Source organism: Poecile atricapillus, chromosome W, assembly GCF_030490865.1.
Source record: "Poecile atricapillus isolate bPoeAtr1 chromosome W, bPoeAtr1.hap1, whole genome shotgun sequence".
In the NCBI taxonomy this organism is placed as follows: Eukaryota; Metazoa; Chordata; class Aves; order Passeriformes; family Paridae; genus Poecile; species Poecile atricapillus.
Window position 1 is genome coordinate 96,701,792 of NC_081288.1, and position 23,438 is coordinate 96,725,229.

Sequence of the window (23,438 nt, forward strand, 5' to 3'; positions counted from 1 at the left end):
TGAAGCCTCTGGAATGTTTTGTCTTTGTGCCTATCAGGGTAGTGAAAAGGTAGGGAAAAGTACTAGGACTAGCTATGAATACAATAATAGGCTACAGAGCTACAAATATATGTGAAGAAAAAGAAAGAAAAGAAAGAAAATAAAGAAATTATTAATAGTTCCCACTAAATAGTTCCTGAAGTACAGAGGCAACAGCAATCATTTATAAGTCACTTACTGTAAAGAACAAGACAATGATAACCTTAGCCTAGGCCCCATGGGGGATAAACATCAACACCGAGAAGACATACACCAAGAACACCTGTGAGCACACATGCAGGAACACACACAGGAATGCTGAGAGCAAATGAAACAAAATTGTGACCAGAAACTATTAAACTAATAGAATAAATGCTTATAACAGTTTTAACACACTCTGGTCATATCTGTTATTATCTCAATGCTTCCAGCTTCATGTTGGATGCCAAAAATGACTGTTGTGGTTTAACTCCAATCAGCAGCTAAGTATCACACAGCCGCTCATACACCCACACCCACACACCCCCACCCCCTGGTGAGGAGGAGAATCAGGAAAAAAAGTAAATCTTGTGAGTTGAGATAAGAATAGTTTAATAATTGCAACCAAATAATAATAATAGTAATTGTAATTAAAAGGAGAGAGGGAGAGTAATAAAACTCAAGAGAAACAAGTGATGCACAATACAGTTGACCAATGCCCAGCCTGTTCCTGAGCAGTGATTGGCTCCTCCCAGCCACCTCCCCCCAGTTTAAATAGTGAGCACAACATTCTATGGTATGGAATTTCCCTTTGGCCAGTTTAGATCAGCTGTCTCAGCTGTGCTCCCTCACAGCTTATGCAGCTCCTCCCTAGCAGAGCATGAGACACTGAAAAGCCCTTGACTCAGGGTAAGCCCTGCTCAGCAACAACCAAAACATGAGTTATCAGTATTATTCTCACACTGAATCCAAAACACAGCACTGTACCAGTTACTGAGGAGAAAATTACCTCTTATCCCAACTGCAACCACAACATAGTTAAAGTTTAATGAGAATCATTCAAAGTATGTTTTCAGTTAAAGTTCACTTCATAGTAGCTTGCTGTGTTTTTGACTGAATAAAAAATGGATGCAGCTCCTGTTGAATGAGAGGTTTTTTTCTTTGCTTTTTACACTTTAGAATTTTGAATAATTTTTTAATTTTCTTGAGTCACAGCAATGTGAAATTTCAGTGTAAATTTTCTCTTCACTGCTCCTCCCCAGCATTTTACGTGGCTGCTTGTTCTGATTAGGTTTTGCTCATTTTGGTCATTGTCTTTGATAGTACAGCTTCAGACTTGGGTAGATTGAGGAAGATGCTTTTTAACATAGGATGACAGTAGAAACTAATTATGTTTCTGAGATGCTATTGATGATGCTTATTTAGTGCAGTAGATTTGCTGCTTATGCTGTTGAATTAGTAGAACTTTCTATTTCAAAACTTGCTTTTGACTTGAGTAACTGAAAGCTAGCCTGCTGCTGTTTCCCTGCATTCCACTCTCATTTCTCTTCCTCAGAGTCTTCCAGTTTGAAGGTTCTTTTGTTTTAAAGTATTTATTTTCTGTGACAAAACTCAGAAGGATGTCTGAAGTGTATAAACTTGTGACGGCAAATACAACATTGTAATAATATGAAGTTCCACCTGAACATGCAGAAGAACTTTACTGTGTGAGTGGCTGCACACTGGAACAGATTGCCCAGAGAGGTTGTAGAGTCTTCCTCATTGGAGATATTCAAAACCCACCTGGATGCAATCCTGTGCCATGAGTTCTAGGTATACCTGCTTTAGTGGAAGGTTAGACCACATGATCTCTGGAGGTCCCTTCCAACCCCAATCATTCTGTGATTCTGTGAATTTTCATTTATCAGGCAGCTTTACAGTCCCAGAATGTTTTTACTTAATAGATTGGATGCTGTCAAACATATTTTGGCAAACTTACTTTGCAGTGGCTTAATGCTTTCCTCCTGATGGCACTTGGGCAGTTTCCTTCCAAAAGTAGATCAGCTGAAAAAGCTATATTTTACCTTTTAATAATTATTTTTGGGTTTTTTTTGTTTCTGAGGTGAATATTCAGCAGAAACAAAATAACTTTGCATGAATGTTTGATATGTTGTCTTAATGCTCTGCTTTTCTACATGCATTTTTGTATAATGTGAAGCTTCTGTGCAGTGAAAATGTCAGCAGAGCTTGAATTACTGGTCAAGTGATGGTTTGAAAACAGTAAAACATTTTCAACTGCATCAGCTGAAGGACAAAGGTGAAACATGCCTGCTCCATAAATAGTAATAAACACATGCTTTTCTGCATGCAAATCTTTTCTTATCCTTAGATAATAATAAGCAAGCTTTTTATTTTAAAAGCAGAAACACTAGAATTCTTGGGTGGATTTTTTTTGTGTGGAGAAATACTGCCAACAAAGGTTTGTAACTTTGAATAAAAGAGGAATTTTCCCTTTGAAGGGAAAAACATTTTGAGTGAGGGCTTGCAGCTTTTAGCTGAAGAGACTTTTTCTGTCCCTTTGGATCTTAGTGAAATGTCATTATTGTTGAGTCCCCATGCAGGTGATTCCTTTTGCCCTCTTCCAGAGCTATGTAACATCTCTCTTTTTGGCAGGCTATAACTTACTGCTGGTGAAAGCTTTCTAGCAAAGCACAGTGCATCTTTTGGTTTTCATGCTACAAGATTTTGATATTTTGTTTGAAGAACCTTAAAACCTTGAGATTAGCTCAGTTGATTAGATCATGGTGTTAATAACAAGGTTGTGGGTTCAATTCCCATATGGGCCATTCACTTAAAAGCCAGACTTTATGATACTTGTGGGTCCCTTTCAGAATATACTGTGATCTGTGACCCTGAAATAGTTAGGTTCAGAAAGATTAAGGGTACGTTTGCAGGATAGGAATAGCCCTTCCTGTTCAGTACTCTGCACTGTTGTGGGCTACTGGGGAAGGCAGATTTTGATCATAGGATCATGGAAAGGTTTAGTTTGGAAAGGACTTTATAGATCATCTAGTTCCAACCCTGCCTGCCATGGGCAGGGATGCCACCCACCAGATCAGGTTGCTCAGGAGTCCATCCAACCCAGTCTTGAACACTTCCAGGGATGGGGGGCATCCACAACTTCTCTGGGCAACCTGTTCCAGTGCCTCACTACCCTCTGAATAAAGAATTTCTTAACATCTAATCTAAATCTCCTGTCCCTATCTGCCCATCACTCACCCTCTTTATTATAAGTCTCCTTTCATTACTGGAAGGCCTCAATGAGGTCTCCTTGGAGCCTTCTCCAGGCTGAACAGCCCCAACTCTCTCAACCTGTCTTGATAGGAGATGTGCTCCAGCCCTCAGATCATCTTCATGACCCTCCTCTGGACCTACTCCAACACGTCCATGTCCTTCTTGTGCTGGGGATCCCAGACTTGGATGCAGCACTTCAGGTGAGGTGTCACAAGGACAGAGTAGAAGGGGAGAATTGATATCTAGTAGGCTAAATTTTAACAGCCCTACTATGGCTTGAGAGCTGAAATTTCCTGAATTTAGTTACACTGTTGTGGTTTAACCTCAGCCAGCCACCAAACCCCACACAGCTGCTCACTCCCTCATCAGCAGGATTGAGGAGAGAATTTTAAGAGTAAAAAGCTATAAAACTCATGGGTTGAGATAAAGAATTTAACAGATAAAGCAAAAGATGCACACATGAGCAAAACGAAACAAGGAATTGATTTACCCCTTCCCATGAACAAGCCAGGTGTTCAGCCATCTCCAGGAGAGCAGGGCCCCATTGCATGTAATGGTTACCTAGGAAGACAAACATAATCTCTCTGAATGTTCCCCTGTTCCTTCTTCTTCCCTCCAGCTTTACATACTGAACATGACTTCATTTGGTATGAAATAGCCCTTTGGTCAGTTGGGGTCACCTGTCTTGGCTGTGTCTCTTCCCAAATTCCCATGCACCCCCAGACTCCTCACCAGCATGGCAGTATGAAAAGCAGAAGTAGTCTTGGCTTTGTGTAAGCCCTGCTCAGCAATAACAAAAACATCTCTATATTATCAACCCTGTGTTCAGCACAAATCCAAAACATAGCTCCATACCAACCACTGAGAAGAAAATTAACTCTAGCCCAGCCAAAACCAGCACACTCACGTTGAAACCTTTTTAAAGATTTAGTAGTGTCGTCCTAATTGGGAACGGCAGGAAGAACGACACGGACTCTCAAGGGAGTCAGAACAGGAGAGAATCTCTAGTTTATTGCTACAGCCATGTTATATAGACTAGTTCGTGGAAAGTACAGAAAGGAAACTCTTATTGGTTAGTAAAGTGCTACATTACCATCATTGGTCAGTGGGGTTCACCACCCCATGACTTTCTCCTGCAAGGAAAACACGGGAACAGACAAACAGCACCTGCAGGCTGTTTTCTGTCTTTGAGGATTGTTTGGAATCCTCCCATGAAATTCCCAGGCTAGCTTCTCAGGCAGGTCTGGCAGGCCATGGGGCCTGCAGCTTGCTCCAAAGCTAGCCTCCACAATTCACCCTTTTGGTTTAGGAAAAAAATAAAAAATGTACAGTGTTTGTAACATCCTGCTGGGCCTTGCAGGAGGGAGAACAAACACGGCACAAGTGGTTTCTTTTACTAGATATTGGAATGGATATTAATTTGGAATTTTGGTTTATGATGATGTTTAAAGATTGTTTTCCTTGCAAGGATTTGACGGTTGAGTCAAATATCCTTAACTCAGTGAACTAATACAAAACATTGTTAGTCTGTTCAAACTGACAGTCTAACTTGTCAATATAGTAGTTTAAAAGAACACTAAAGTGGCACAAAGTGAGCAAATTTGGGTCTCACAGGGATTGCAGGACTTTGGTGCGGTTCACCCCCTGCAAGGCGGGGGGGAACGCGCGCCGGCCGGGGCACTGCTCGAGCCCCGGCACCGTCTCGCGGGGCGGCTCAGGTTCGCAGGAGAAGAACCTGGCAGCACAAGGCTGGCAGAACTCGGCCCGGCGCCTGTAGCACGGTCCGCGTGTGCGCGGGCCGCACTGACGGGCGCGAGGGGGAGCGAAGTTCGCTCCCCGTCCTCCCCGCCGCTTCCCCGCTGGAGCGCGGGAGAGCGCGGGGCAGTGGGGGTGTTGTGCAGGTCCCGCGGCTCCGCGCCGACCCTCGTGGCTCGCTCCGCGCAGGGCGCACACGGGCGGGGAAGCGGCGGGCGTCCGCGCGGGTGCCGCGGTTTCACGCTGCTTCTGGCGGCACAGAAGAAAGGAGCTCACAGGGCACGCGCGCGCGAGCAAAAGGGGTGCCTGGGCTCCCCCCCCTCCCCCGCCGCTTCTTGGCCGGCACCTTGGATGGGAGCGGGGGGGGGAATGCTCGCCACGGCCCCGGCCCCGGCTCCAGATCTGGGCTTCGGCTCGGCTTTTACGGGGTTTTCGCAGCCGGCCGGAGCCAGAGGGGCCCGGATGGCCGCCCGGCCCGCGGCCGGTGGCGGCGGGCGGCGTCCTGAGTTAGCTTTTTCTTCCTTCTTTTCCACCTTTTCTCTCGTTTTTTTCTCGCCGCTGCTGCTGCCGCTGTGGGGATTTTACCGGTGGCTGCGGCTCTTCTGTGTGCTCGGGCGTCTGCCCTGGCTCCGCGGCGGCGGCGGCGCCCCCCCGCCCCCTGGGCGCGGGGGGTGGCTGAAGAGAGGGTTTTTCGCGGCCGCACTGGCAGGTACTCGGGGCACCGGCGGAGGCTCCACGGCGGCTGCTGGCAGCAGTGCTCGCAGCGCTGGTCCTAGAGGGGCCGGCGGAGGCTCCACGGAGGGCGCAGGCAAAGGCGGCTCTCGCTGCGCTGGGGATGGCGGTGCCTGCGGGTGCGGTAAAGGCAGAGCCGAGCGATTTTCGCTCTTCTGTTGTTTTTCTGCTGGCAACACCTGCGCGCCGAGCTCTGCGGATGGCGGGCGCTCAAATTTTTCTGGAGAGGGAGATCTCTGGTCTACGGATTGCTCCTGACCGCTGCTAAAGTTCTCTAAGGGTCCGGGCAGAGCTGAAGGACTGCTACACAGCTCGGTTTCACTGTTTTTAGGCTGGCACTGTTCCAGTGCCTTAAAAATCACTCCCCAAGTTGCTGCTAAGCTGCACGCACTGGTATCTCCCGCAGCCAGCCTAGTCCACAGGTGGTCTCCCACTGACCACCAAATCTCAAGGTTAAACACATCATTCACAGTCATAGCAAACTCCTGCACTTTCATCCAGTGGAACAAAGCGCGTATATCTTCTTCAGGAATACAGAGTCCCATGCTCAGCAAGGCGTCTTGCCATGCAAAGCTGACAAGTTGCTCGTCAGCTAAATCACAGTTCTCCATTATGAAAACTTTTTTTATCTTGGCGGCTCTGCGAATGCAATTATGCAAACGCTATCGGCTTGGACCCGGGATTTCAAGCTCTGCTTCACCAAGATAGGCCGTTCCAAGCCCACTCTCTGGCAGGCTCCACTATCCCGTTGGTTAAAATACCAGTTCCCTCTAGGAGAACCCCGGAGAATTCCACTTACCCCTCTAGGGGGAAGGGCTGGCTTTGTCCTCGCTCGCTGCTTACCCTCAGGGGATTAGCAGATGTCTTCATGTAAGTTGCTTTCTGACCTCGGGGGTCGGCTGCACATCACGTCGAGTTACCAGACCTCGGAGGGTCGGTTCATCATCACGCGGGGTCACCAGATGTCGTCCTAATTAGGAACGGCAGGAAGAACGACACGGACTCTCAAGGGAGTCAGAACAGGAGAGAATCTCTAGTTTATTGTTACAGCCATGTTATATAGACTAGTTCGTGGAAAGTACAGAAAGGAAACTCTTATTGGTTAGTAAAGTGCTACATTACCATCATTGGTCAGTGGGGTTCACCACCCCCTGACTTTCTCCTGCAAGGAAAACACGGGAACAGAAAAACTGCACCTGCAGGCTGTTTTCTGTCTTTGAGGATTGTTTTGAATCCTCCCATGAAATTCCCAGGCTAGCTTCTCAGGCAGGTCTGGCAGGCCATGGGGCCTGCAGCTTGCTCCAAAGCTAGCCTCCACATAGTAGCAACATTTTCTTTCTTTAAATACACAAACAGAAAAAGAAGAGGAAAGTATTTCAGCATAATTACCAAGCACAGTACATCATTGCATGGTTGTTAATACAGACCTTCTACATTTTATCTGCAAGGGCAGCAAATTTTTTTGTTTAAATCCTCTGTAACTTTAGAAGTGTGGGTGTACTGGGTTTGTGTCCAGGTTTTGGTAGCAGGGGAGCTACAGGGTTGGCTTCTGTGAATAGCTGCCAGAAGCTTCCCTTACATCCCACAGAGGCAATGCTAGTCAGCTCCTAGATGGACCTACTTCTGGCCAAGCTCAAGCTCATTGGCAACAGTGGTAGCACCTCTGCGATAACGTATTTAGGAAGGGGAAAGAAGTTATTGTGGAGAAGCAATTGCAGCCAAAGAGAGGAGTAATATGTGAGAGCAACAACTACAGGCACCAAGGCCAGTGAAGGAGGAAGTGCTCCAGGTGCCAGAGCTGAGATTCCCCTGCAGCCCATGGTAAAGACCATGGTAATGCAGCTGTGCCCCTGCAGCCCATGGAGGCTTCTACGCTGGAGCATGTGGATGCACTTGAAGGCCGCTCTGACCCCATGCAGAGCCCATGCTGAAGCAGGCTCTTGGCAGGACCTGTGGACCCTGTGGAGGGAGGAGCCCATGCTGGAGCAGGTTTAGTGTCAGGACCTGTGACCCTGTGGGGAACCCACACTGGAGCAGTTTATAGAGGTCTGTCTACCATGGGAGGGACCCCATGCTGGAGCAGGGGAAGTGCATGAGTCCTCCCTCCGAGGAGAAAACAGTGGCAGAAATGAGTCTGTTGAACTGACTACAACCCTCATTCCCCATCCCACTGCACCACTGTTGGGAAGGAGGTAGAGAAAATCAAGAGCAAAGTTGAGTCCAGGAAGAAGAGAGGGATGGGGAGAAGGTGTTTTTAAGATTTGTTTTTATTTTTTCATTATGCTATTCTGATTTGATTGTATTTGTCCTGGTTTGGGGCAAATTTGGGAGAAAACCTCCAATGCCCACCCCCCCCCGGGAAGCAAACCCACGTGGCCCCTTCCTCCCACCCCTCAACCGGTTCGGGAAGAGATTTCTCTGAGAGAAGTGGAAAAAACCTGTTTATTTAACAGGCAAAGCACTACCCAGCACAAGAATGAACAATATCAAATTACAAAACCTCTTGCCACTCTGAAGAGATGACAAATTCAGAGGGTCTCCCTCCTGTGAGTGTTTGCTCTGTTATCAATCCCTCTGATGCTGGAAAATGCCGCTGCCCAGGCTAGTCTCCCAGTAGTCCATGGGTGCAAGCTCCCGGTGCTCCCCCGAGTCCCCAGTCCAGAGCAGGTTCGAACCATTCCAAGAAAAGGGAAAAAAAACAGTCCAGGAAGACCTCTCTGCTTCAGCTAGCTGGAAAAGCAAAGGCGATCTGTCTCTTGTCTGTCTGTGTTGTAGTCAAAACCCCATCCCGGAATGTGGGGGGAGCAAGTACAGTCTGATAAACAGACTCGGTGCTTCTTCTCCACTCACTTTTACTCTTAGATGAAGTTTTAAGGATACAAAACCTATTTCTGGGCTAGGTGGATGAATGGGGATACAATTTAACATCACAATCACCCCAGGACAGTAATAAATTAATTTCCCCAAGTCGAGTCTGTTTTTCCCATGATGGTAATTAGTAATCTCTCCTTGTTCTTATCTTGATCCATGAGCCTTTGGTTATATTCATCACCACCATCTCCAGCTGAAGAGTCATAGAGAAGCTTTGATGGGCACCTGGTGTGCAGTCAGGATCAACATGCCTGTTGTGGTTTAGTAATGGTACTGCCCAATTTGATGTTCCCACTTGTCAGGAAAATTAATCCACAAACACCAGAGGTTTATGTCCAAAAAGGAGACAGAGGAGTCCTTTTTCTTTATTCTAATAAAATGAGAGGCCATGGGGCATTCCCCTGGGGTCTCTCAAATTTTTGGAGGGCGCAGCCTCCTTTTATCCTAATTCCCGGCTGCTTGTCCCTTCTCTCTTTCCCCATAGGCTGAGGTACTTGAGAGGTACAGACTTTCCGGAACGCCTGATACCTGGGATACCTTCCCCCCTTCCCAATGCATAATCCCTTCTTAATTCTTAACTTTTGTGGAACTCATGGTGGTCTTTCAGTGCCTCTTTGATCTTTTAGTGGAATCCATCCCATTGTTTCTGTTGTCTCTTACTGATAGCTGCATCTTATCAGCAGACCCACAGCTTGTTTGTAAAGACAAACCTATCATTCCTCTCAATCCCTCCTCTTTTAATTTTTGTTAATAATTGTCTTTACAAACTTTAGTTATCATTGACTTAATTTCTTTTTCTTGGGTCTTTTTTTTTGCAGTGGCATCACTCTGCCCTTTTGTAGCTATCTCTGGGTCAGTAGGCACGGCTACTACCTGCATTCTTTTGATCACATGTTGAATGAGTTGTATTAAGCAAGGGATCATGCATGGTAAAACGATTAGAGTTGCTACCACACATAAGAGGAAAAAAAGCATTTGTTTGACTCATAGGCCACCAGGTAACCATGAAAACATATCTCATTCCCATCTTTTCCATGTTTGGACCAGTACATGGGCTAACTTTCTTATTCTTTTTGTTATTTGTTTTACCACCTTTCCATTGTCATCTATTTGCAAACACCAGTTTGAGTCATTAAATTTTCCACACACTCCCCCTTCTTCTGCTAATAAATATTCTAATACTATCCGATGTTGTAATATTGCATTTCTCATCTGAGTAGACTGGTCAGCAAGAAGGTCAAGAGCTGTAGCTGTCTGGTTGATTATTATTTCAAAGACAGCTTGCAACCTAATTATCCGATTTAGATTATAAATGGGTTCTCTGGCACCTGATATTAATTCATTTGGGTTCCAGGTAGCTGGTCCATAGTGTTGTATGATTCGTTCAGGTGGCCATTCATCTTTTCCCCACTTTTGGGTGCTCTTTCCAACCAGGGATGTATCAATGGACCGCTTTTCTCTAATTAGATCATCATATACTTTGATTCCTAACTGATTTCCTTGAACTTGTGGTAGCAGAAAGAACAATGGTCTAATATACTCTACATAACATATCCCTGACCAGTTTGGAGGTAGCCTGCGGTAAGCATTTTGGCCACAAATCCAGTAATGCCCCTTTTTAGAGCCCAGGTCCCATTAGCGAAGGGACCTTTCCAATTTTCATCATCAACTGGTGGGTCAAAATACAGCTTGCTTCTAGGGCTTAGTGGTCCACCAACAATAGTTGCTTCACTATAAGAATTACAATATTTACATTTCTAAGCTCCTACATGAGGTTTCCACTTGCAATCACATCCCAGATCTGTTTTATTAGATCTGGACCAGAACTTACTGAAAAGGGTTGGAGTTCCATTCCGGTGTTGCCATTTCCACTGATAGTCTCGGACAACATGTGTCGGACTAGTGGAATTATTCCGGGGGCAGCTTAAAAATAAAGGGTCAAAAAATTTATCCTTCCCCACTGCTTTACAGCTTTCAAAATCCTTTTGGTAATTATGGAAGGAACACCTTACCCAGCTACCATTAGTGAGCTTAACATGAGTTTGATTCCATTTTCCTCGATATCTGGAATAGTCATAAGGAGGGCATTTGGGGGTCCAACAATCTAAACCCAAAGATAAAGTCCAGTCACAAACGCTCTTTCCCACATATGTGCTTCCTGTTCTGTTTAGGCAATAAATGCCTCTTTCAGAAGAATGAAGCTGCCATGGACTTCCTTCTTTGTCCCAAAATCCTGTTCCATTATGGACTTCACTCGGGGTGCTAACCCACCATTTAGGCTCAACTGGACTGGCTACTCATGGCCAGCTTTCAGATCCCCCTGGCTGTCGGAGAAGGGAGACGCAGACACCAGGTGGTCGTCAAGCAAATCTCGTTTATTGATCCTTATACTCGTGTTTAAATACATGATTTAATTAGCTCATACATATTGCAAAAGTATAGCTCATCATTGGTTATTCTGCTATCTACGACACTGCGAAACATAGCTATCTGCCTTTGCATTCTTGCGATTACCAGACCGTCCCTGTTCCTTCTTTTTCGTTCTGTTTACCACATTCTTGTTCTCCTCCCCACATCTCAAGGGCAATCCGGCCTTGAGACTATCTCTGCACTAGTTATGTTTTATCTCTAGCAAGTTTGTACAGTCATGGCCTTTCTCGCCTAACCATTTTGCCACAAAAGTCTCCACACTTCCCCCGTTTTCTTTTTGGCAAGTGTTTTAGTACATCTGTCCCACACCTTAGGGTGGATAAACCTTACAAACTCATTTATGACTTTGACAACTCAACGCCTTGTAATAACAAGCGAATTAGGTTTACGACTTAATTAATTTACAACTTACTATCTAACCTTTTTCGATGATTCCATCATCCTTCTGGGCCCAGGCTCTCCCGTCAAGAATAGACTCACTATCTTGACCGTTGCTCCTTGACTCAGGGTATCCTTGCTTTCTTCTTGTCTCACTTTTCTTGTTCCTGGGTTTCGGCACCATATGTCGGGGTCAAGCAAGGCTGGTACCCTGGCTGGAACCAGCACGGGCAGCTATCTTCAGCCGCGCGGTCCATATCTCACTGTATCAATGTGATGGATGGCAATATGGCGATTTATTGCAGGGAAACTTAACATTTTATAGCCTGGGGGTCACTGTGTTACTCCCATCTGCATATGTCACACCTGGGTGCTATTGGCTAATTGCAGGTTTTGCTATCCTAACAGAGAGGGGGTCTAGCAGCTTCCCGTTACAATCCCGAATTCTTCCGCAGCGCAATACCTTAGACTACAACATATTCCCCCCTCTCTATGAATAATTAATTTGCTAAAATATAAGATATATTAGTCTTAAAAATTCTAATGTTATTTTTTATACGTATTTTTAAACACTTTGTCTTAAACTATTATCTAACTACTTTTAACACACGTGCTCTATATATATATAGTCTAAGCATGAAAGCAATTTGCTAAAAAGATAAACACACAATTACAATTTGTTTTATATATAGTTAAATGGAGTCTCTACACTTCCCAAATCTTCTACAGAATTTCTTCAACACAATTCAGTCCTGGAATGTTCACTGCTCCCATGATGTCAGCTGGCAGCTGATCGGTGACTGAGGGCTTTGATGTTCAAGTTGTTCTTTAGACCCTTCTAAATCTTAAACAAAAGATACCTAAAAAATTAATAGAAACACCACATCATAATAACAACATAAAATTTCTGTTGGCAAATGTCTGTTAATGTTTAGACACAACTGTGTCCTGACAGGTCCACTTCTGATCCAAGTCTGGAATACCAAGGCTGTGTGATGACTTCTCTGTTCACTGGATCTCATGTGTTCAGAGGCAGACAGTCTGGTTAGATGGACAGGTGACTTTTCTGAACCTGCCAACAAAACACAGGCACTTCTCTCCTTAAAGTTAATGAATTACACTAAATAAATGCTTTTAGGGCATCAATCTCCCCCGTTTTCTTAAAAAAAAAATAAAAATGAGATGTATTTCTATTATAAACATCAACAACAACACAAAACCTTATACACAATTAATAAGAACTTATACTAGTTAAAAATTAATTAAATCTTAAACATTATTAATAACATATATAATATAAAACTGCTATTAATTACTAAAACACTGCACTAGCATTTTATAGTTAGCAAACAAACAGAAACAAAAATCAGTGAAGGATTGGGTAATCACCTCCGGAAATGATTCTCCAAGCTCACTTCAAAATTGATCCAGCTGTCATATTAATAGGGTTAAATTGCTGAGTCAAAAAGTGACTCAAATACAGTTTTAAGACAGAAAACATCTGGATCTGTTGGCAAACATTCTGTCCAGGTAAAGTCAAGGCTTGGCCAGGGCCTGGCTTTAAACTGGAAAGATGCCTCTTAACTCATTTCTAAAACAAGGTTCTCAATAGTAGCAGCTATGAAATGCTTACAGCATAGCAAACTGTTCTAAACTTCACAATAATTATATATGACAAAAGAAAATAACAAACTTAACCTTAAAAGAATATCTAAGTTAAAAAACTTAACTTAAAAACATTCAAGCTTAAACATTATAAAATTTGACTATCCTTAATTCTATTAACACTTAATCTATATTAAATGAAAACTTAACTTAATTTTATTTTGTTACTATAAAAAAGGCAACTAAAAGTTTAATATATATCTTTTAAACACAATATAACAATAACATAAATTCACTATAAAAATTATAAAAATGTAGCAAACATGTCATAATTCTATGTCATCTAGCTTTAAAAATAACTCATAATAACTGCAAATGTTATTAAAAATACTTATTTATAATAAAAATTTGCCTAATATATGTTTAAATTAGTTAGGATGTTAAAGTGCAGTTTTTCTAGAGAAAAACCACCACAACAACATGGGATTTGGCAAGTTGCCATCCAGCTTTTGTAGCATTTTTCAAAAACATTAAGTCTAATTTTTAAACTAAAACCTAAAATCTAAATTGGTAAATATGCAGTTATATGTGTTAATATATACTTTAACTTAGCTTTGTCTTATACAGTAAAATTCTCTTAACTAATTATTTTTTAAACCACAAATCTCTTCTGTAAATAACATTAATTGGAAGAAGGTTTTCCTAAAAGCTATAAATTACACCATGTTTTAATCTTGGATTCTAAAACCAATTATTGCAAGGCAACTTCTGTTAGTATTCACCTTAAACACTTTTTTTTTTTTTTTTTTTTTCTTTTCTTAACTTTCAAAAAACTACAATAATTTCTCTAATAAAACTCTAAAAACTGCAATTGCATAAACTCATAATTACTTAAAACACAAAATTAACTCTACAATGGTATATAAAAGCATTTTGAAAACCCAATAAATTACGACTGCAACAAACCAGGCACCGTCCCAGTGCCCCACCTCGAGAGAGGGAGCGGGGGGGTGGACGGCCCGCTCTGCTGCTGCTGCAGCTCTGCTCTTATCTTTCTTCACATTCTCTACATACTCTCGCAGCGAGGAAAAACGGAAAGAAAAAAAAAAAAAAAAAAAACCTCACAAAGTTAACTTTAACAAATGCAGTTTTTTCTCTTAATCTCTCTTGTTGTTTGCTGATAGAGGAAAAAAAAAAGGACATGATTATACAAAAGCAGGCGATTTTACACGAAAAGTCTCTCACGGCCAGGTGCTAACAACGGCGATCAGAGGCCTTGGAACTTTTCTTGCGCTGCTTCTACCCCCAGGGTGCCTTTGTTCCCTGCGCTCACCTCGCTCCCTCATATCTTCCTGGTTCGGGTGGAAACCAGTCTAAATCTGGCTTCTTTTCTTCCAGGGTGGTAAAGATGGAACTTAAATAAGATAGCAATGTTAAAAATGACTCCAAAAATGAAGCAAATAGTTCTGGATGTATTACATCCTGCCATAACTGAACAGATTCTGTTCGTTGTTTCAGCGTTCCCTGTGGAACTTTTTTCTCATTATTTTCTTTTCCTATAATTCCCTGTAATGGATCACCTGGTCCTCTTTGAACTGCAACTGACTCTTGAACTAAAGCTTGCCAATGTGCGTTAAACAGCAGCTGCTGATGTTGAATAAACATCAGTTTCACAATGCTTCTACAGTCATTAACAGTTAGCAAATGCGTATCAAATATATAGTCTATCATTTGTTTAGCTGGTTCACTCTTAAATCCAAATTGACTCACTGTCTGTCACAGCTGAGCTAATAACTTCTAATTAAGAGGTGTATAGGTCCCTAACTGAACAGCTTGTCCTTGTTGGTTTACCCCCGGGGTGTAAACTACAGGCAGAGCCCACGTCCTTGCCGCCTCCACGGTGACTTCATCCCCACTCTCTAGCCCATGCTTAGCCAATGCGTTCCAGGCTTCTCTCCTCTGTCTAGCCATTTCCTCCCACAGGTCACTCCCTGCCCCAGGGACAGGATCTGGCTCTGGCGGAGATTGTGAACTACGCATTCCAGGCTTAACAGATTGGGCTGAAGGGTCCTTAATATCAGAGGTGGCTACGACAGGCACTTCAGCGTCCTCTGTGGACTCATTGAGAGGGGGTGCCGAGGGCCAAGCACAATCATCTGTGCCCAAACTGCTAGAAGCAGGTATAATTACTTGAGAGACACTTGGCGCTAAAGGTTCATGATCTCTATACCGTGCATTCCTTTTATAGGCTTCTACTGCTTGCTGAGCCGCTCTTTTTTCTGCCTGATGTTTCAATAGAGTATTATGCACAACTCGCCAAATTTTTCTTAACTTTGTTGCTGTTTTATCTTTTTCTAAAACTGCTTTACACAACACATCTCTTAACTTACGCCACTCACTCAATTTATGTACTGTGTGCGGGTTGGAAAAACAACCCTTCGCGTGACCCCATGTTAGCAATCCCGGTACGTCTTTTCTAGGATTTATGTCTCTAACCCCCAGCTTATCTAATAACCCCAAAAATAAATTATATGCTGCTTGCCTGTCCATTTTTGTCGTCAGTGCTGTTGCACCTTTCCGGCTTCGGCAGCACGTATGGCTCAAGACCACCGATGTGATCCTTGAGGGTGCTTTCCCTTCGTCGTTTAGCACCGACCCGGGTGCATCGGGCCCCAACACTACTTCACCGACCGTGGCGCGTTCTCTCCCCCGCTTTCTTTTCAGCAGGGGGTCGACGTCGGGGTCACCATTTGTCGGAGAAGGGAGACGCAGACACCAGGTGGTCGTCAAGCAAATCTCGTTTATTGATCCTTATACTCGTGTTTAAATACATGATTTAATTAGCTCATACATATTGCAAAAGTATAGCTCATCATTGGTTATTCTGCTATCTACGACACTGCGAAACATAGCTATCTGCCTTTGCATTCTTGCGATTACCAGACCGTCCCTGTTCCTTCTTTTTCGTTCTGTTTACCACATTCTTGTTCTCCTCCCCACATCTCAAGGGCAATCCGGCCTTGAGACTATCTCTGCACTAGTTATGTTTTATCTCTAGCAAGTTTGTACAGTCATGGCCTTTCTCGCCTAACCATTTTGCCACAAAAGTCTCCACACCTGGCCCTCCGCAGACCCAACAGTTCCTAAGGTTAAAGGTCTTTGCTACTTGTTCTCCTAAAGTAAAAAAATTATTTTCCCACTTTAGACTCCAACTTAACTGAAATATAAAGGTAAAATTATTAAGAGAAACATTCTAATAGTGTTACAATGTAATTTCTAAGTTTCAATTTCACGTTGTCTTTTACACCACCTGTGGCAAGTGAAAGCACAGAAACAGCTTAGCATAAAGAAAGCAATGACAGCATGGATTGGCTCCCAGTGTCTGGAGATTTGAGAGCAGGGATGCCCATACAGACTATTTCAGCAGGCAGTCTGTGGGTAGGCACTCAGGGCTTCCCCCGATGTCGACGCACGGCTACTGCTCCGGTCCACTCCTGCGGAGTGTCAGTCGCAGATTCCCATCCTTCTCCTCCAGCTGAGATGTCCAAATCTCTGGAGCTTTAGAGACCTTGACTCGAGTGTGATGTGTCCACCCGTGTTCAGCTGTCTTGACAGCTCTTTCTGTAGTCAGCAACACCTGGAAAGGTCCACGCCACTTAGCCACTAGGGGTGCTTTTTTCCACTCCTTAACTAGGACCCAGTCTCCTGGTTGGATATTATGAACAGCAAAGTCCAAAGGCAGGGTCTGTGTCAGCTGAGCTTCCTGTCGAAGAGATTTCACAAGAGACAGTATCTGACCCACATACTGTTTTAGATATACATCACTTATCTCTACCCCCGCCCCAGGCTGAGAATTACAAGGATAAGGAATTCCAAACATCAATTCAAAGGGAGATAGTTGAATATCTTCCCTGGGTCTGGCTCTTATTCTTGCTAAAGCCAGTGGTAAGAGCCGCAGCTATGGCATTTTCGTTTCTATCACTAGCTTCAGAAGATGTTTTTTTTATCTCTCCATTCATCCTTTCAACCTGGCCTGAGCTTTGGGGATGCCAGGGAGTGTGGAGGTTCCATTGTATCCCTAAAGCAGTCATTACTCCTTTAAGAATTTTTCCAGTAAAATGAGTTCCTCTATCTGAGTCTATTGCTTCCACTATCCCATATCTTGGAATTATTTGTTCCAAAAATACTTTAATAACTGACCCTGTGGTTGCTGAAACAGCTGGGAAGGCTTCTGGCTATCCTGTTAATTTGACATACTATTACCAAAAGATATTTAAATTTCTTCACCCGGGGCATCTCAGTAAAATCCACTTGGCATCTTTGGAAGGGACTACAGCCCAAGGCCTCCCCACCCTGGCCAGTTTCTTTGTAACTTTGTTATTTGTCTTAGCACAAATCAAACCACCATCAACAGCTCGTTTTGCCAGAACAAAAAGACCCACAGCAGTATACATTTTGAGGAAGGTCTTTGCCATCCCTCGGGAGCCTTGGCACTTCTCCCATGAAGCTGCTTTAACAACTGCGATGTCGGAACTCTCGGCATCCGCTCACCATCCCTTACAAACTAACCACCTCCCTTTCTTTCTGCCCCACTCTTCACAACTATCTCAAGGTCCTTCAGTGAAAAAGACAACCTTTCTGGCAAGGGGGCAGCCACTGGGAGCAAGGGAAATATCTTAGAAACTTCTGGCAACAATGCAGCTTTTCGCTTCTTTATTAACTAGTCTGCTTCTCCTTGCCTCTTTTGAGCACCCTGCCTGGTGCCTTCTAATGTGCATCATTGCTACTTCTTTTGGCAAATTCACCACCTCTTAACAGGCAGGAGATTAAATTCTCATGAACTAACGTCTTTCCTTTGCAGGTTAATAAACTTCTTTCTTCTCACAGTTTCTCAAATGCATGTATCACTTCATATACATATTTAGAATCAGTAAAAACATTTACTGTCTTGTCTCGGTATAATTCACAGCCACTCACAAGTGCATACAGCTCTGCGTCTTCCTTCCACCACTTTTGTAGACCCATCAATAAACACGTTTTCTCCTTCAGGCCATGGAATGTCTCGCAAATCATTCCTTGCCCTAGTTTGTAGATCTATTACTTGAATACAATCATGGAATTTGCCTTGGCTCCCCTCTTCAGGGCCATTCAAACAGGAGGCTGGGTTAAGGAAAGAAACAAAATACTTTCATTTAAAGTTTTCCTATAACTTCCACAGAGGAAGTGCATGACAAATACTCAGGCCTTCCATAGGACACTATTTTTACAAGGTTGCAGTTACAGAATTTGCTTTAAGGCTACAACAAACCACAGACTGGTGGGGGTGTTCCCTACAAGGTATGACCTGCAGCATTGGCTTCATAACTGAAATTTGCTAATTCTGGCTTTTTACAACAAAACATACAAAAAGCAGAGGGGTGTGGTCCCCTCCAAACTGGAGTCATTCTGCACAAAACTTCATGTAGACAAATTAATTAAATCTCCAAATTATTTTACTACAATTTTTACAATTCTTTCAGAGAAAGATGTGTTCAAACTTCTGAGCACACAGAAGAAACCACAATTCTCACAACTCTTTTGAACGATCAAAAAAATTCTTTAGACAATTTTCCCCGTCGGGGATAAAAATTAAGGTGAATCGAGAGGTCTTTGTTTTTACTAAGACACACACCTCTCCTCGATCCAGATTCACTTTAAAAGTTGACAACGGCTCTAGGTTGGTGGATATAATGAGAGCCTTTGACACTCTTAACAATCTATTTCTCTTATCTTCTGGACTTTCTCGACAGTCCAGCTGTTTTTGGCTTTTTTGCAGACATTGCCATTTTCAGTGTCCTACGTCCTGAAGGCAGCACACAGATTTTTCCCAACTGCTGTTTGGCTTGGGTCTCCCCTGCTGGGGAGAGAAAGCTTCTGCCACTTCCTTGTGCCCGATCCCGTCCTCTCTGTCCCGGGGGACCTCTTGGACCTTGCGTTTTTTCCCTCTTTGGCCTGAAAAAGGCCATCACCTTCGCCTTTCCTCCTTGTGCTCACTCTATTTACCACACACCGAATACCAGAGCCAGTTCCTGTCCTGCCACATTGTCCAAACAGCTCCTCCCCGCTCCAGTGCGTTCGGCGGGCACGGCCGGCAGCACCACAGGCGGCCAGGGAGTCCTGCAGCCTCAAAGGGCCGGCAGCTGCTGCTGCCCCTGTCCTGGGCCGGTGGGGTCAGGCACTGCCCAGTGCTGAGTCTCAGCAGCCTCACAGGCCCCCAGCCAGTGCTCCTGGTCCTGCACCTCCATTCCTGGTCCCTGCTTCAACCACATCTCTCCACACTCCCCATTAACCAATTCCGTTCCAGCACACCAACACAATCCATCCATCCCCTGTTGTCAAAGACTCTTGACTCCCCTTATTGCCCCCCCACCCCGGGCGTGGATTCTCGAGATTCCTTCTAGTTCTAGGGGGTGATATGATATGCTGCTCCCTTCCCCCTACACCACTGTTATTCTCAGGTGGAGCTGTAGGAACAGCATTTCCCTGATCCCTTTGCCCTGGAAGGTGAGGATACAGGGACCTGCAGCTGCTCCTGGGTGAGCTGGTAACACTGGAGGACAAGACGGGGGAAGGTGCTGAAAAACATTTTAATCTTCACTGTTTTCTTCTTCCCCCCTCCCCCTTTTTTTTTTCCTCTTCCCCCTTTTTTTTTTCTTAACACATAGATTTCTCTTGTTGTTTGTTTAAACCATATCAATCCACATTCCCTTTCAATCCATCTTTTCCAATTCTCCTCTAGATACCTCCACAGAACTCAACACAAATGAATTCTGTGTTCTAAGGTGGCCATATTTGGCAACTTATACTCTGGCTATACATAATAACAATATTTTACCATTATTTCCATAGTTACATCTGTGTGAATGCATAATCTGTCCCAAGATCTCAGCATTCTCCCCAAGGGACTCTCCGGGATTATTATGGGACCGTCATCCCTTTTGCCGAGACCCCTTCCCGGCTGTACCCTTGCAACCCTCCATGGTCTTAAAAACGAGATTCACTTAATAAATTATAAAAGGATTTAATATAAATAAAAAAGACAATTAGGAGACAATAGAAATAAAGCAAAGGTTTAAAACGGCCGGGTGCCCTGGCGAGTTGCCAGGAACACACCTGGTATCTCAGGAACACTCTTTTTATCCCCCCCTGCTGTGAGGGGTTAATGCATATTCAAAGCGTGTCCCCTCCCTGGTTCTGCCTTCTTAGATCATGCTTTTGCACAACTTAATTTTCTGCTGGTCAGCACTATTTTTGCTGGTCATCCTTATTCTTGCTGATGAGCATTATTTTGGAGTTTGGTTTCATTTCTTTTGCAAATGGTCCCTTGTTGATAAGAGTCCGGCCCCGTCATCCTTCCTCTGAGGGTATCTGGGCTTCATATCTTTCGCTGATAACAGTTTGGGCTCTATTATTCTCCTGATAACAGCTTGGGCCCCACTGTCCTTGCCCTCTGGGGTTTCCTTGCCTTGTACCTAGGAAATTCTTTTAAGCTTAAGACTTGTTAGTAAGAAAAAAGTACATACATAGCTAAAAAGTATTTAACATATAAGATTCATCTACGAAAGCCAATATCACAATACAAATTTATAACAATGGGTACCCCGTTTAGCCTGTGCTACCCTCCATGGGTGCCCTCCCAGGCTTGCCTGTGCTACCCTCCCTGGGTGCCCTCCCAGGCTTGCTCCCCGAAGATCCCATTTTACTCACCGGTGAGATTTTCAGTGGTCCTTCCCTGTGGACTCTTCACGGACCCCCCTGGTCCGCCACTCGTCTGTCTCCTGGACAGTCTCGGGAACCCAATCGATCGCCCCATGCCGGTGGCCACCAAGGGGAGCTGATCACCGAAACTGGGTGAGGCGCGCCTTCAGCTCCGCTCGCTGCCCGTCGCCCCGGATGGTGGAAATATCCCGGACGAGCCCGCAAAAATTGTCAGGAAAATTAATCCACAAACACCAGAGGTTTATGTCCAAAAAGGAGACAGAGGAGTCCTTTTACTTTATTCGAATAAAGGGAGAGGCCATGGGGCATTCCCCTGGGGTCTCTCAAATTTTTGGAGGGCGCAGCCTCCTTTTATCCTAATTCCCGGCTGCTTGTCCCTTCTCTCTTTCCCCATAGGCTGAGGTACTTGAGAGGTACAGACTTTCCGGAACGCCTGATACCTGGGGTACCTTCCCCCCCTCCCAATGCATAATCCCTTCTTAATTCTTAACTTCTGTGGAATTCACGGTGGTCTTTCAGTGCCTCTTTCATCTTTCAGTGGAATCTATCCCATTGTTTCTGTTGTCTCTTACTGATAGCTGCATCTTATCAGCAGACCCACAGCTTGTTTGTAAAGACAAACCTGTCATTCCTCTCACACTGAAACCCCAAACCATGCTGCTGTTCTCTTGCTCCCCCCCTCCCCTTCCCCCTGCAGTGGGATGGAGAGGAGAATTGGAGGCACAAAAGGTAAAGATAATGGGTTGAGATAAGAACAATATACTGGAAGCAGCAATGAGATAAGAAAATGAACAGTAACAACAACAATATTAATGGCAGAGGGTACAAGAAAAGAAATGTTATTACTCACCGCAGAAATCCCTGCCATGCTACCCCCACTGCTCCCTGCAGCTCGGAACCGGGGCCACTCCACTGCTCCCTCTGCCAAGCTTAATTGACTGGAAGGAACCCCCTCTCCTCGGAAGAGACTCCCTTCCCCTGGCAATGATGTGAGGTGGTATAGAATAACCTCCGGGTCATAGCCATGCCCTTTTCTGACTACTGCAAAAATTAACCCTGTCCTGGCCAGAACCAGGACAATACCATAGTGAACTCGTAGGGTAACCTGCCTGTTTTAGTGCTGTAATTGTTTAGATTAACATATTTTTTTATAAATGTTGCTGATTGTAAAATGAATTCTCAAATAGTTCAGTGAGAGGGAGAACAAGGTGGGAGCTACATTTATGTCTGAATGTGAGTAGGGAATTAAAGTTAGGTCTGCTATTAACTCTAAATATTTCTGGAGAGACTCATCTGTTGAGGAAAATTTTAGCCTTGTGAATGCTTGAATTATTTGCTGACAAATTAAGTGACAATATTGTTGGAATAGGTGGTTGGGCACGTTTTAAAATATCTTGGGGTTTTTTTCCTATCAGAATTAATAGGAGTTTAGACACTGTGGTGGGTTGACTGGCTGGATGCCCAGTGCCCATCAAGCTGCTCTATCAATCCCTCTTCTAAGCTGGACAGGGGAGAGAAAATAAGATGGAAAACAACTTCTATGTTGAGACAAGGCAGTTTACTAAAGCAAAAGTTAAATGCTGTGCATGCACAAGCAAATGGGGAAACAAAGATATTCTCTACTCATCAGTAAGCAATGTCTGGCCATGTTATGAACAAAAGTTTAAGATTGCTTAAAAAATCACTGGCAAGGCTATCAGTAGAAACCAGATTTAATATTAAGTGTCAGCATGACAAAGTACATTGGCAAGGTTCACTCTACTACTTACCAGACAGTTAAAGCACATCAAGGAAAAAAGAAAAAAAAAAACAAAACAACAAAATCCAGTCAATCAAAACAGAAATGAGCCAAGACTATCTGGGGGAGGAGTGATATGTGTGTGTGTGTGTTTAGGTGCATGTGACAAAGGATAGAAAGGGCAAGGATAAAAAGGAATATGGCCTAAAATTGTAACAGCACTCAAACTTAACAGTACTTAACCTGTAACCCAACCTTAACAATTTAACAAAGGAATAACACTTAACAGCATTTAACCTAACTTATATTAAACTTATTTAAAGGCCTAACTTACTTAGATATCTAAGGTACTTAAACATCTTGTGATATATAAGGGATGAGACCCACCAACACAGAGAGTGAATCTGAGATTTTATTTGGAAGTATCAGTATATATATCTTTACTCCTAAGAGCTTTTATTTAGTTACAGTTTACAGATGTAATCACAATTCTACAATAAATCTGTGCTCTTAACATTTTCCATTGTTCTCTCCAAAGCCTTGGTAAAGGAGAATAAAGAGTGTACAGTTCTTTGTTGACTTAGAAGTAGAAACTCATTTGTCCAGTTCTGTCTCAGGTACATGCTGTGTCAGAGAGATGCTGCTGCTTCTGGCACTGTTGCTGTTGCTCTCTGTTTAACTCTTTCCTTACACCAACACCTGATACCCTAACAACATATAAGAGAGCAGCATTTCTTCCATATTTGCTATAGCATATGCACTCATGTATGCACACAGACATAAAGAGTCAGTGCAAGGTACCTGAAAAAAATTCCCCTCAAAGGTAGTGAAATACTCACTTCAGATGCTTTTACATCTCCTCAATGGGCAAAGGGTTGAGTCTTAATGAGTGGGGGTATTG

The 23,438-nt window shown here is 43.8% G+C and overlaps 1 protein-coding gene across 3 annotated transcripts in view; it reads left to right on the forward strand.

The window, feature by feature from the left end:
• Positions 1 to 23,438, forward strand: part of LOC131591630 (zinc finger SWIM domain-containing protein 6-like) — a 352,285-nt gene that overhangs the window by 159,758 nt on the left and 169,089 nt on the right. Inside the window, exon 3 of one of the 3 annotated variants that reach the window (XM_058862523.1) lies at positions 3,361 to 3,470. The exons of 1 other annotated variant lie outside the window; for it this stretch is intronic. In XM_058862523.1, coding sequence (XP_058718506.1) covers positions 3,361 to 3,470 — 110 coding nt within the window. Of the gene's footprint in view, positions 1 to 2,131; positions 3,471 to 23,438 lie in introns of those variants that run through there. One more of the 3 variants, XM_058862522.1, reaches the window with a different exon arrangement.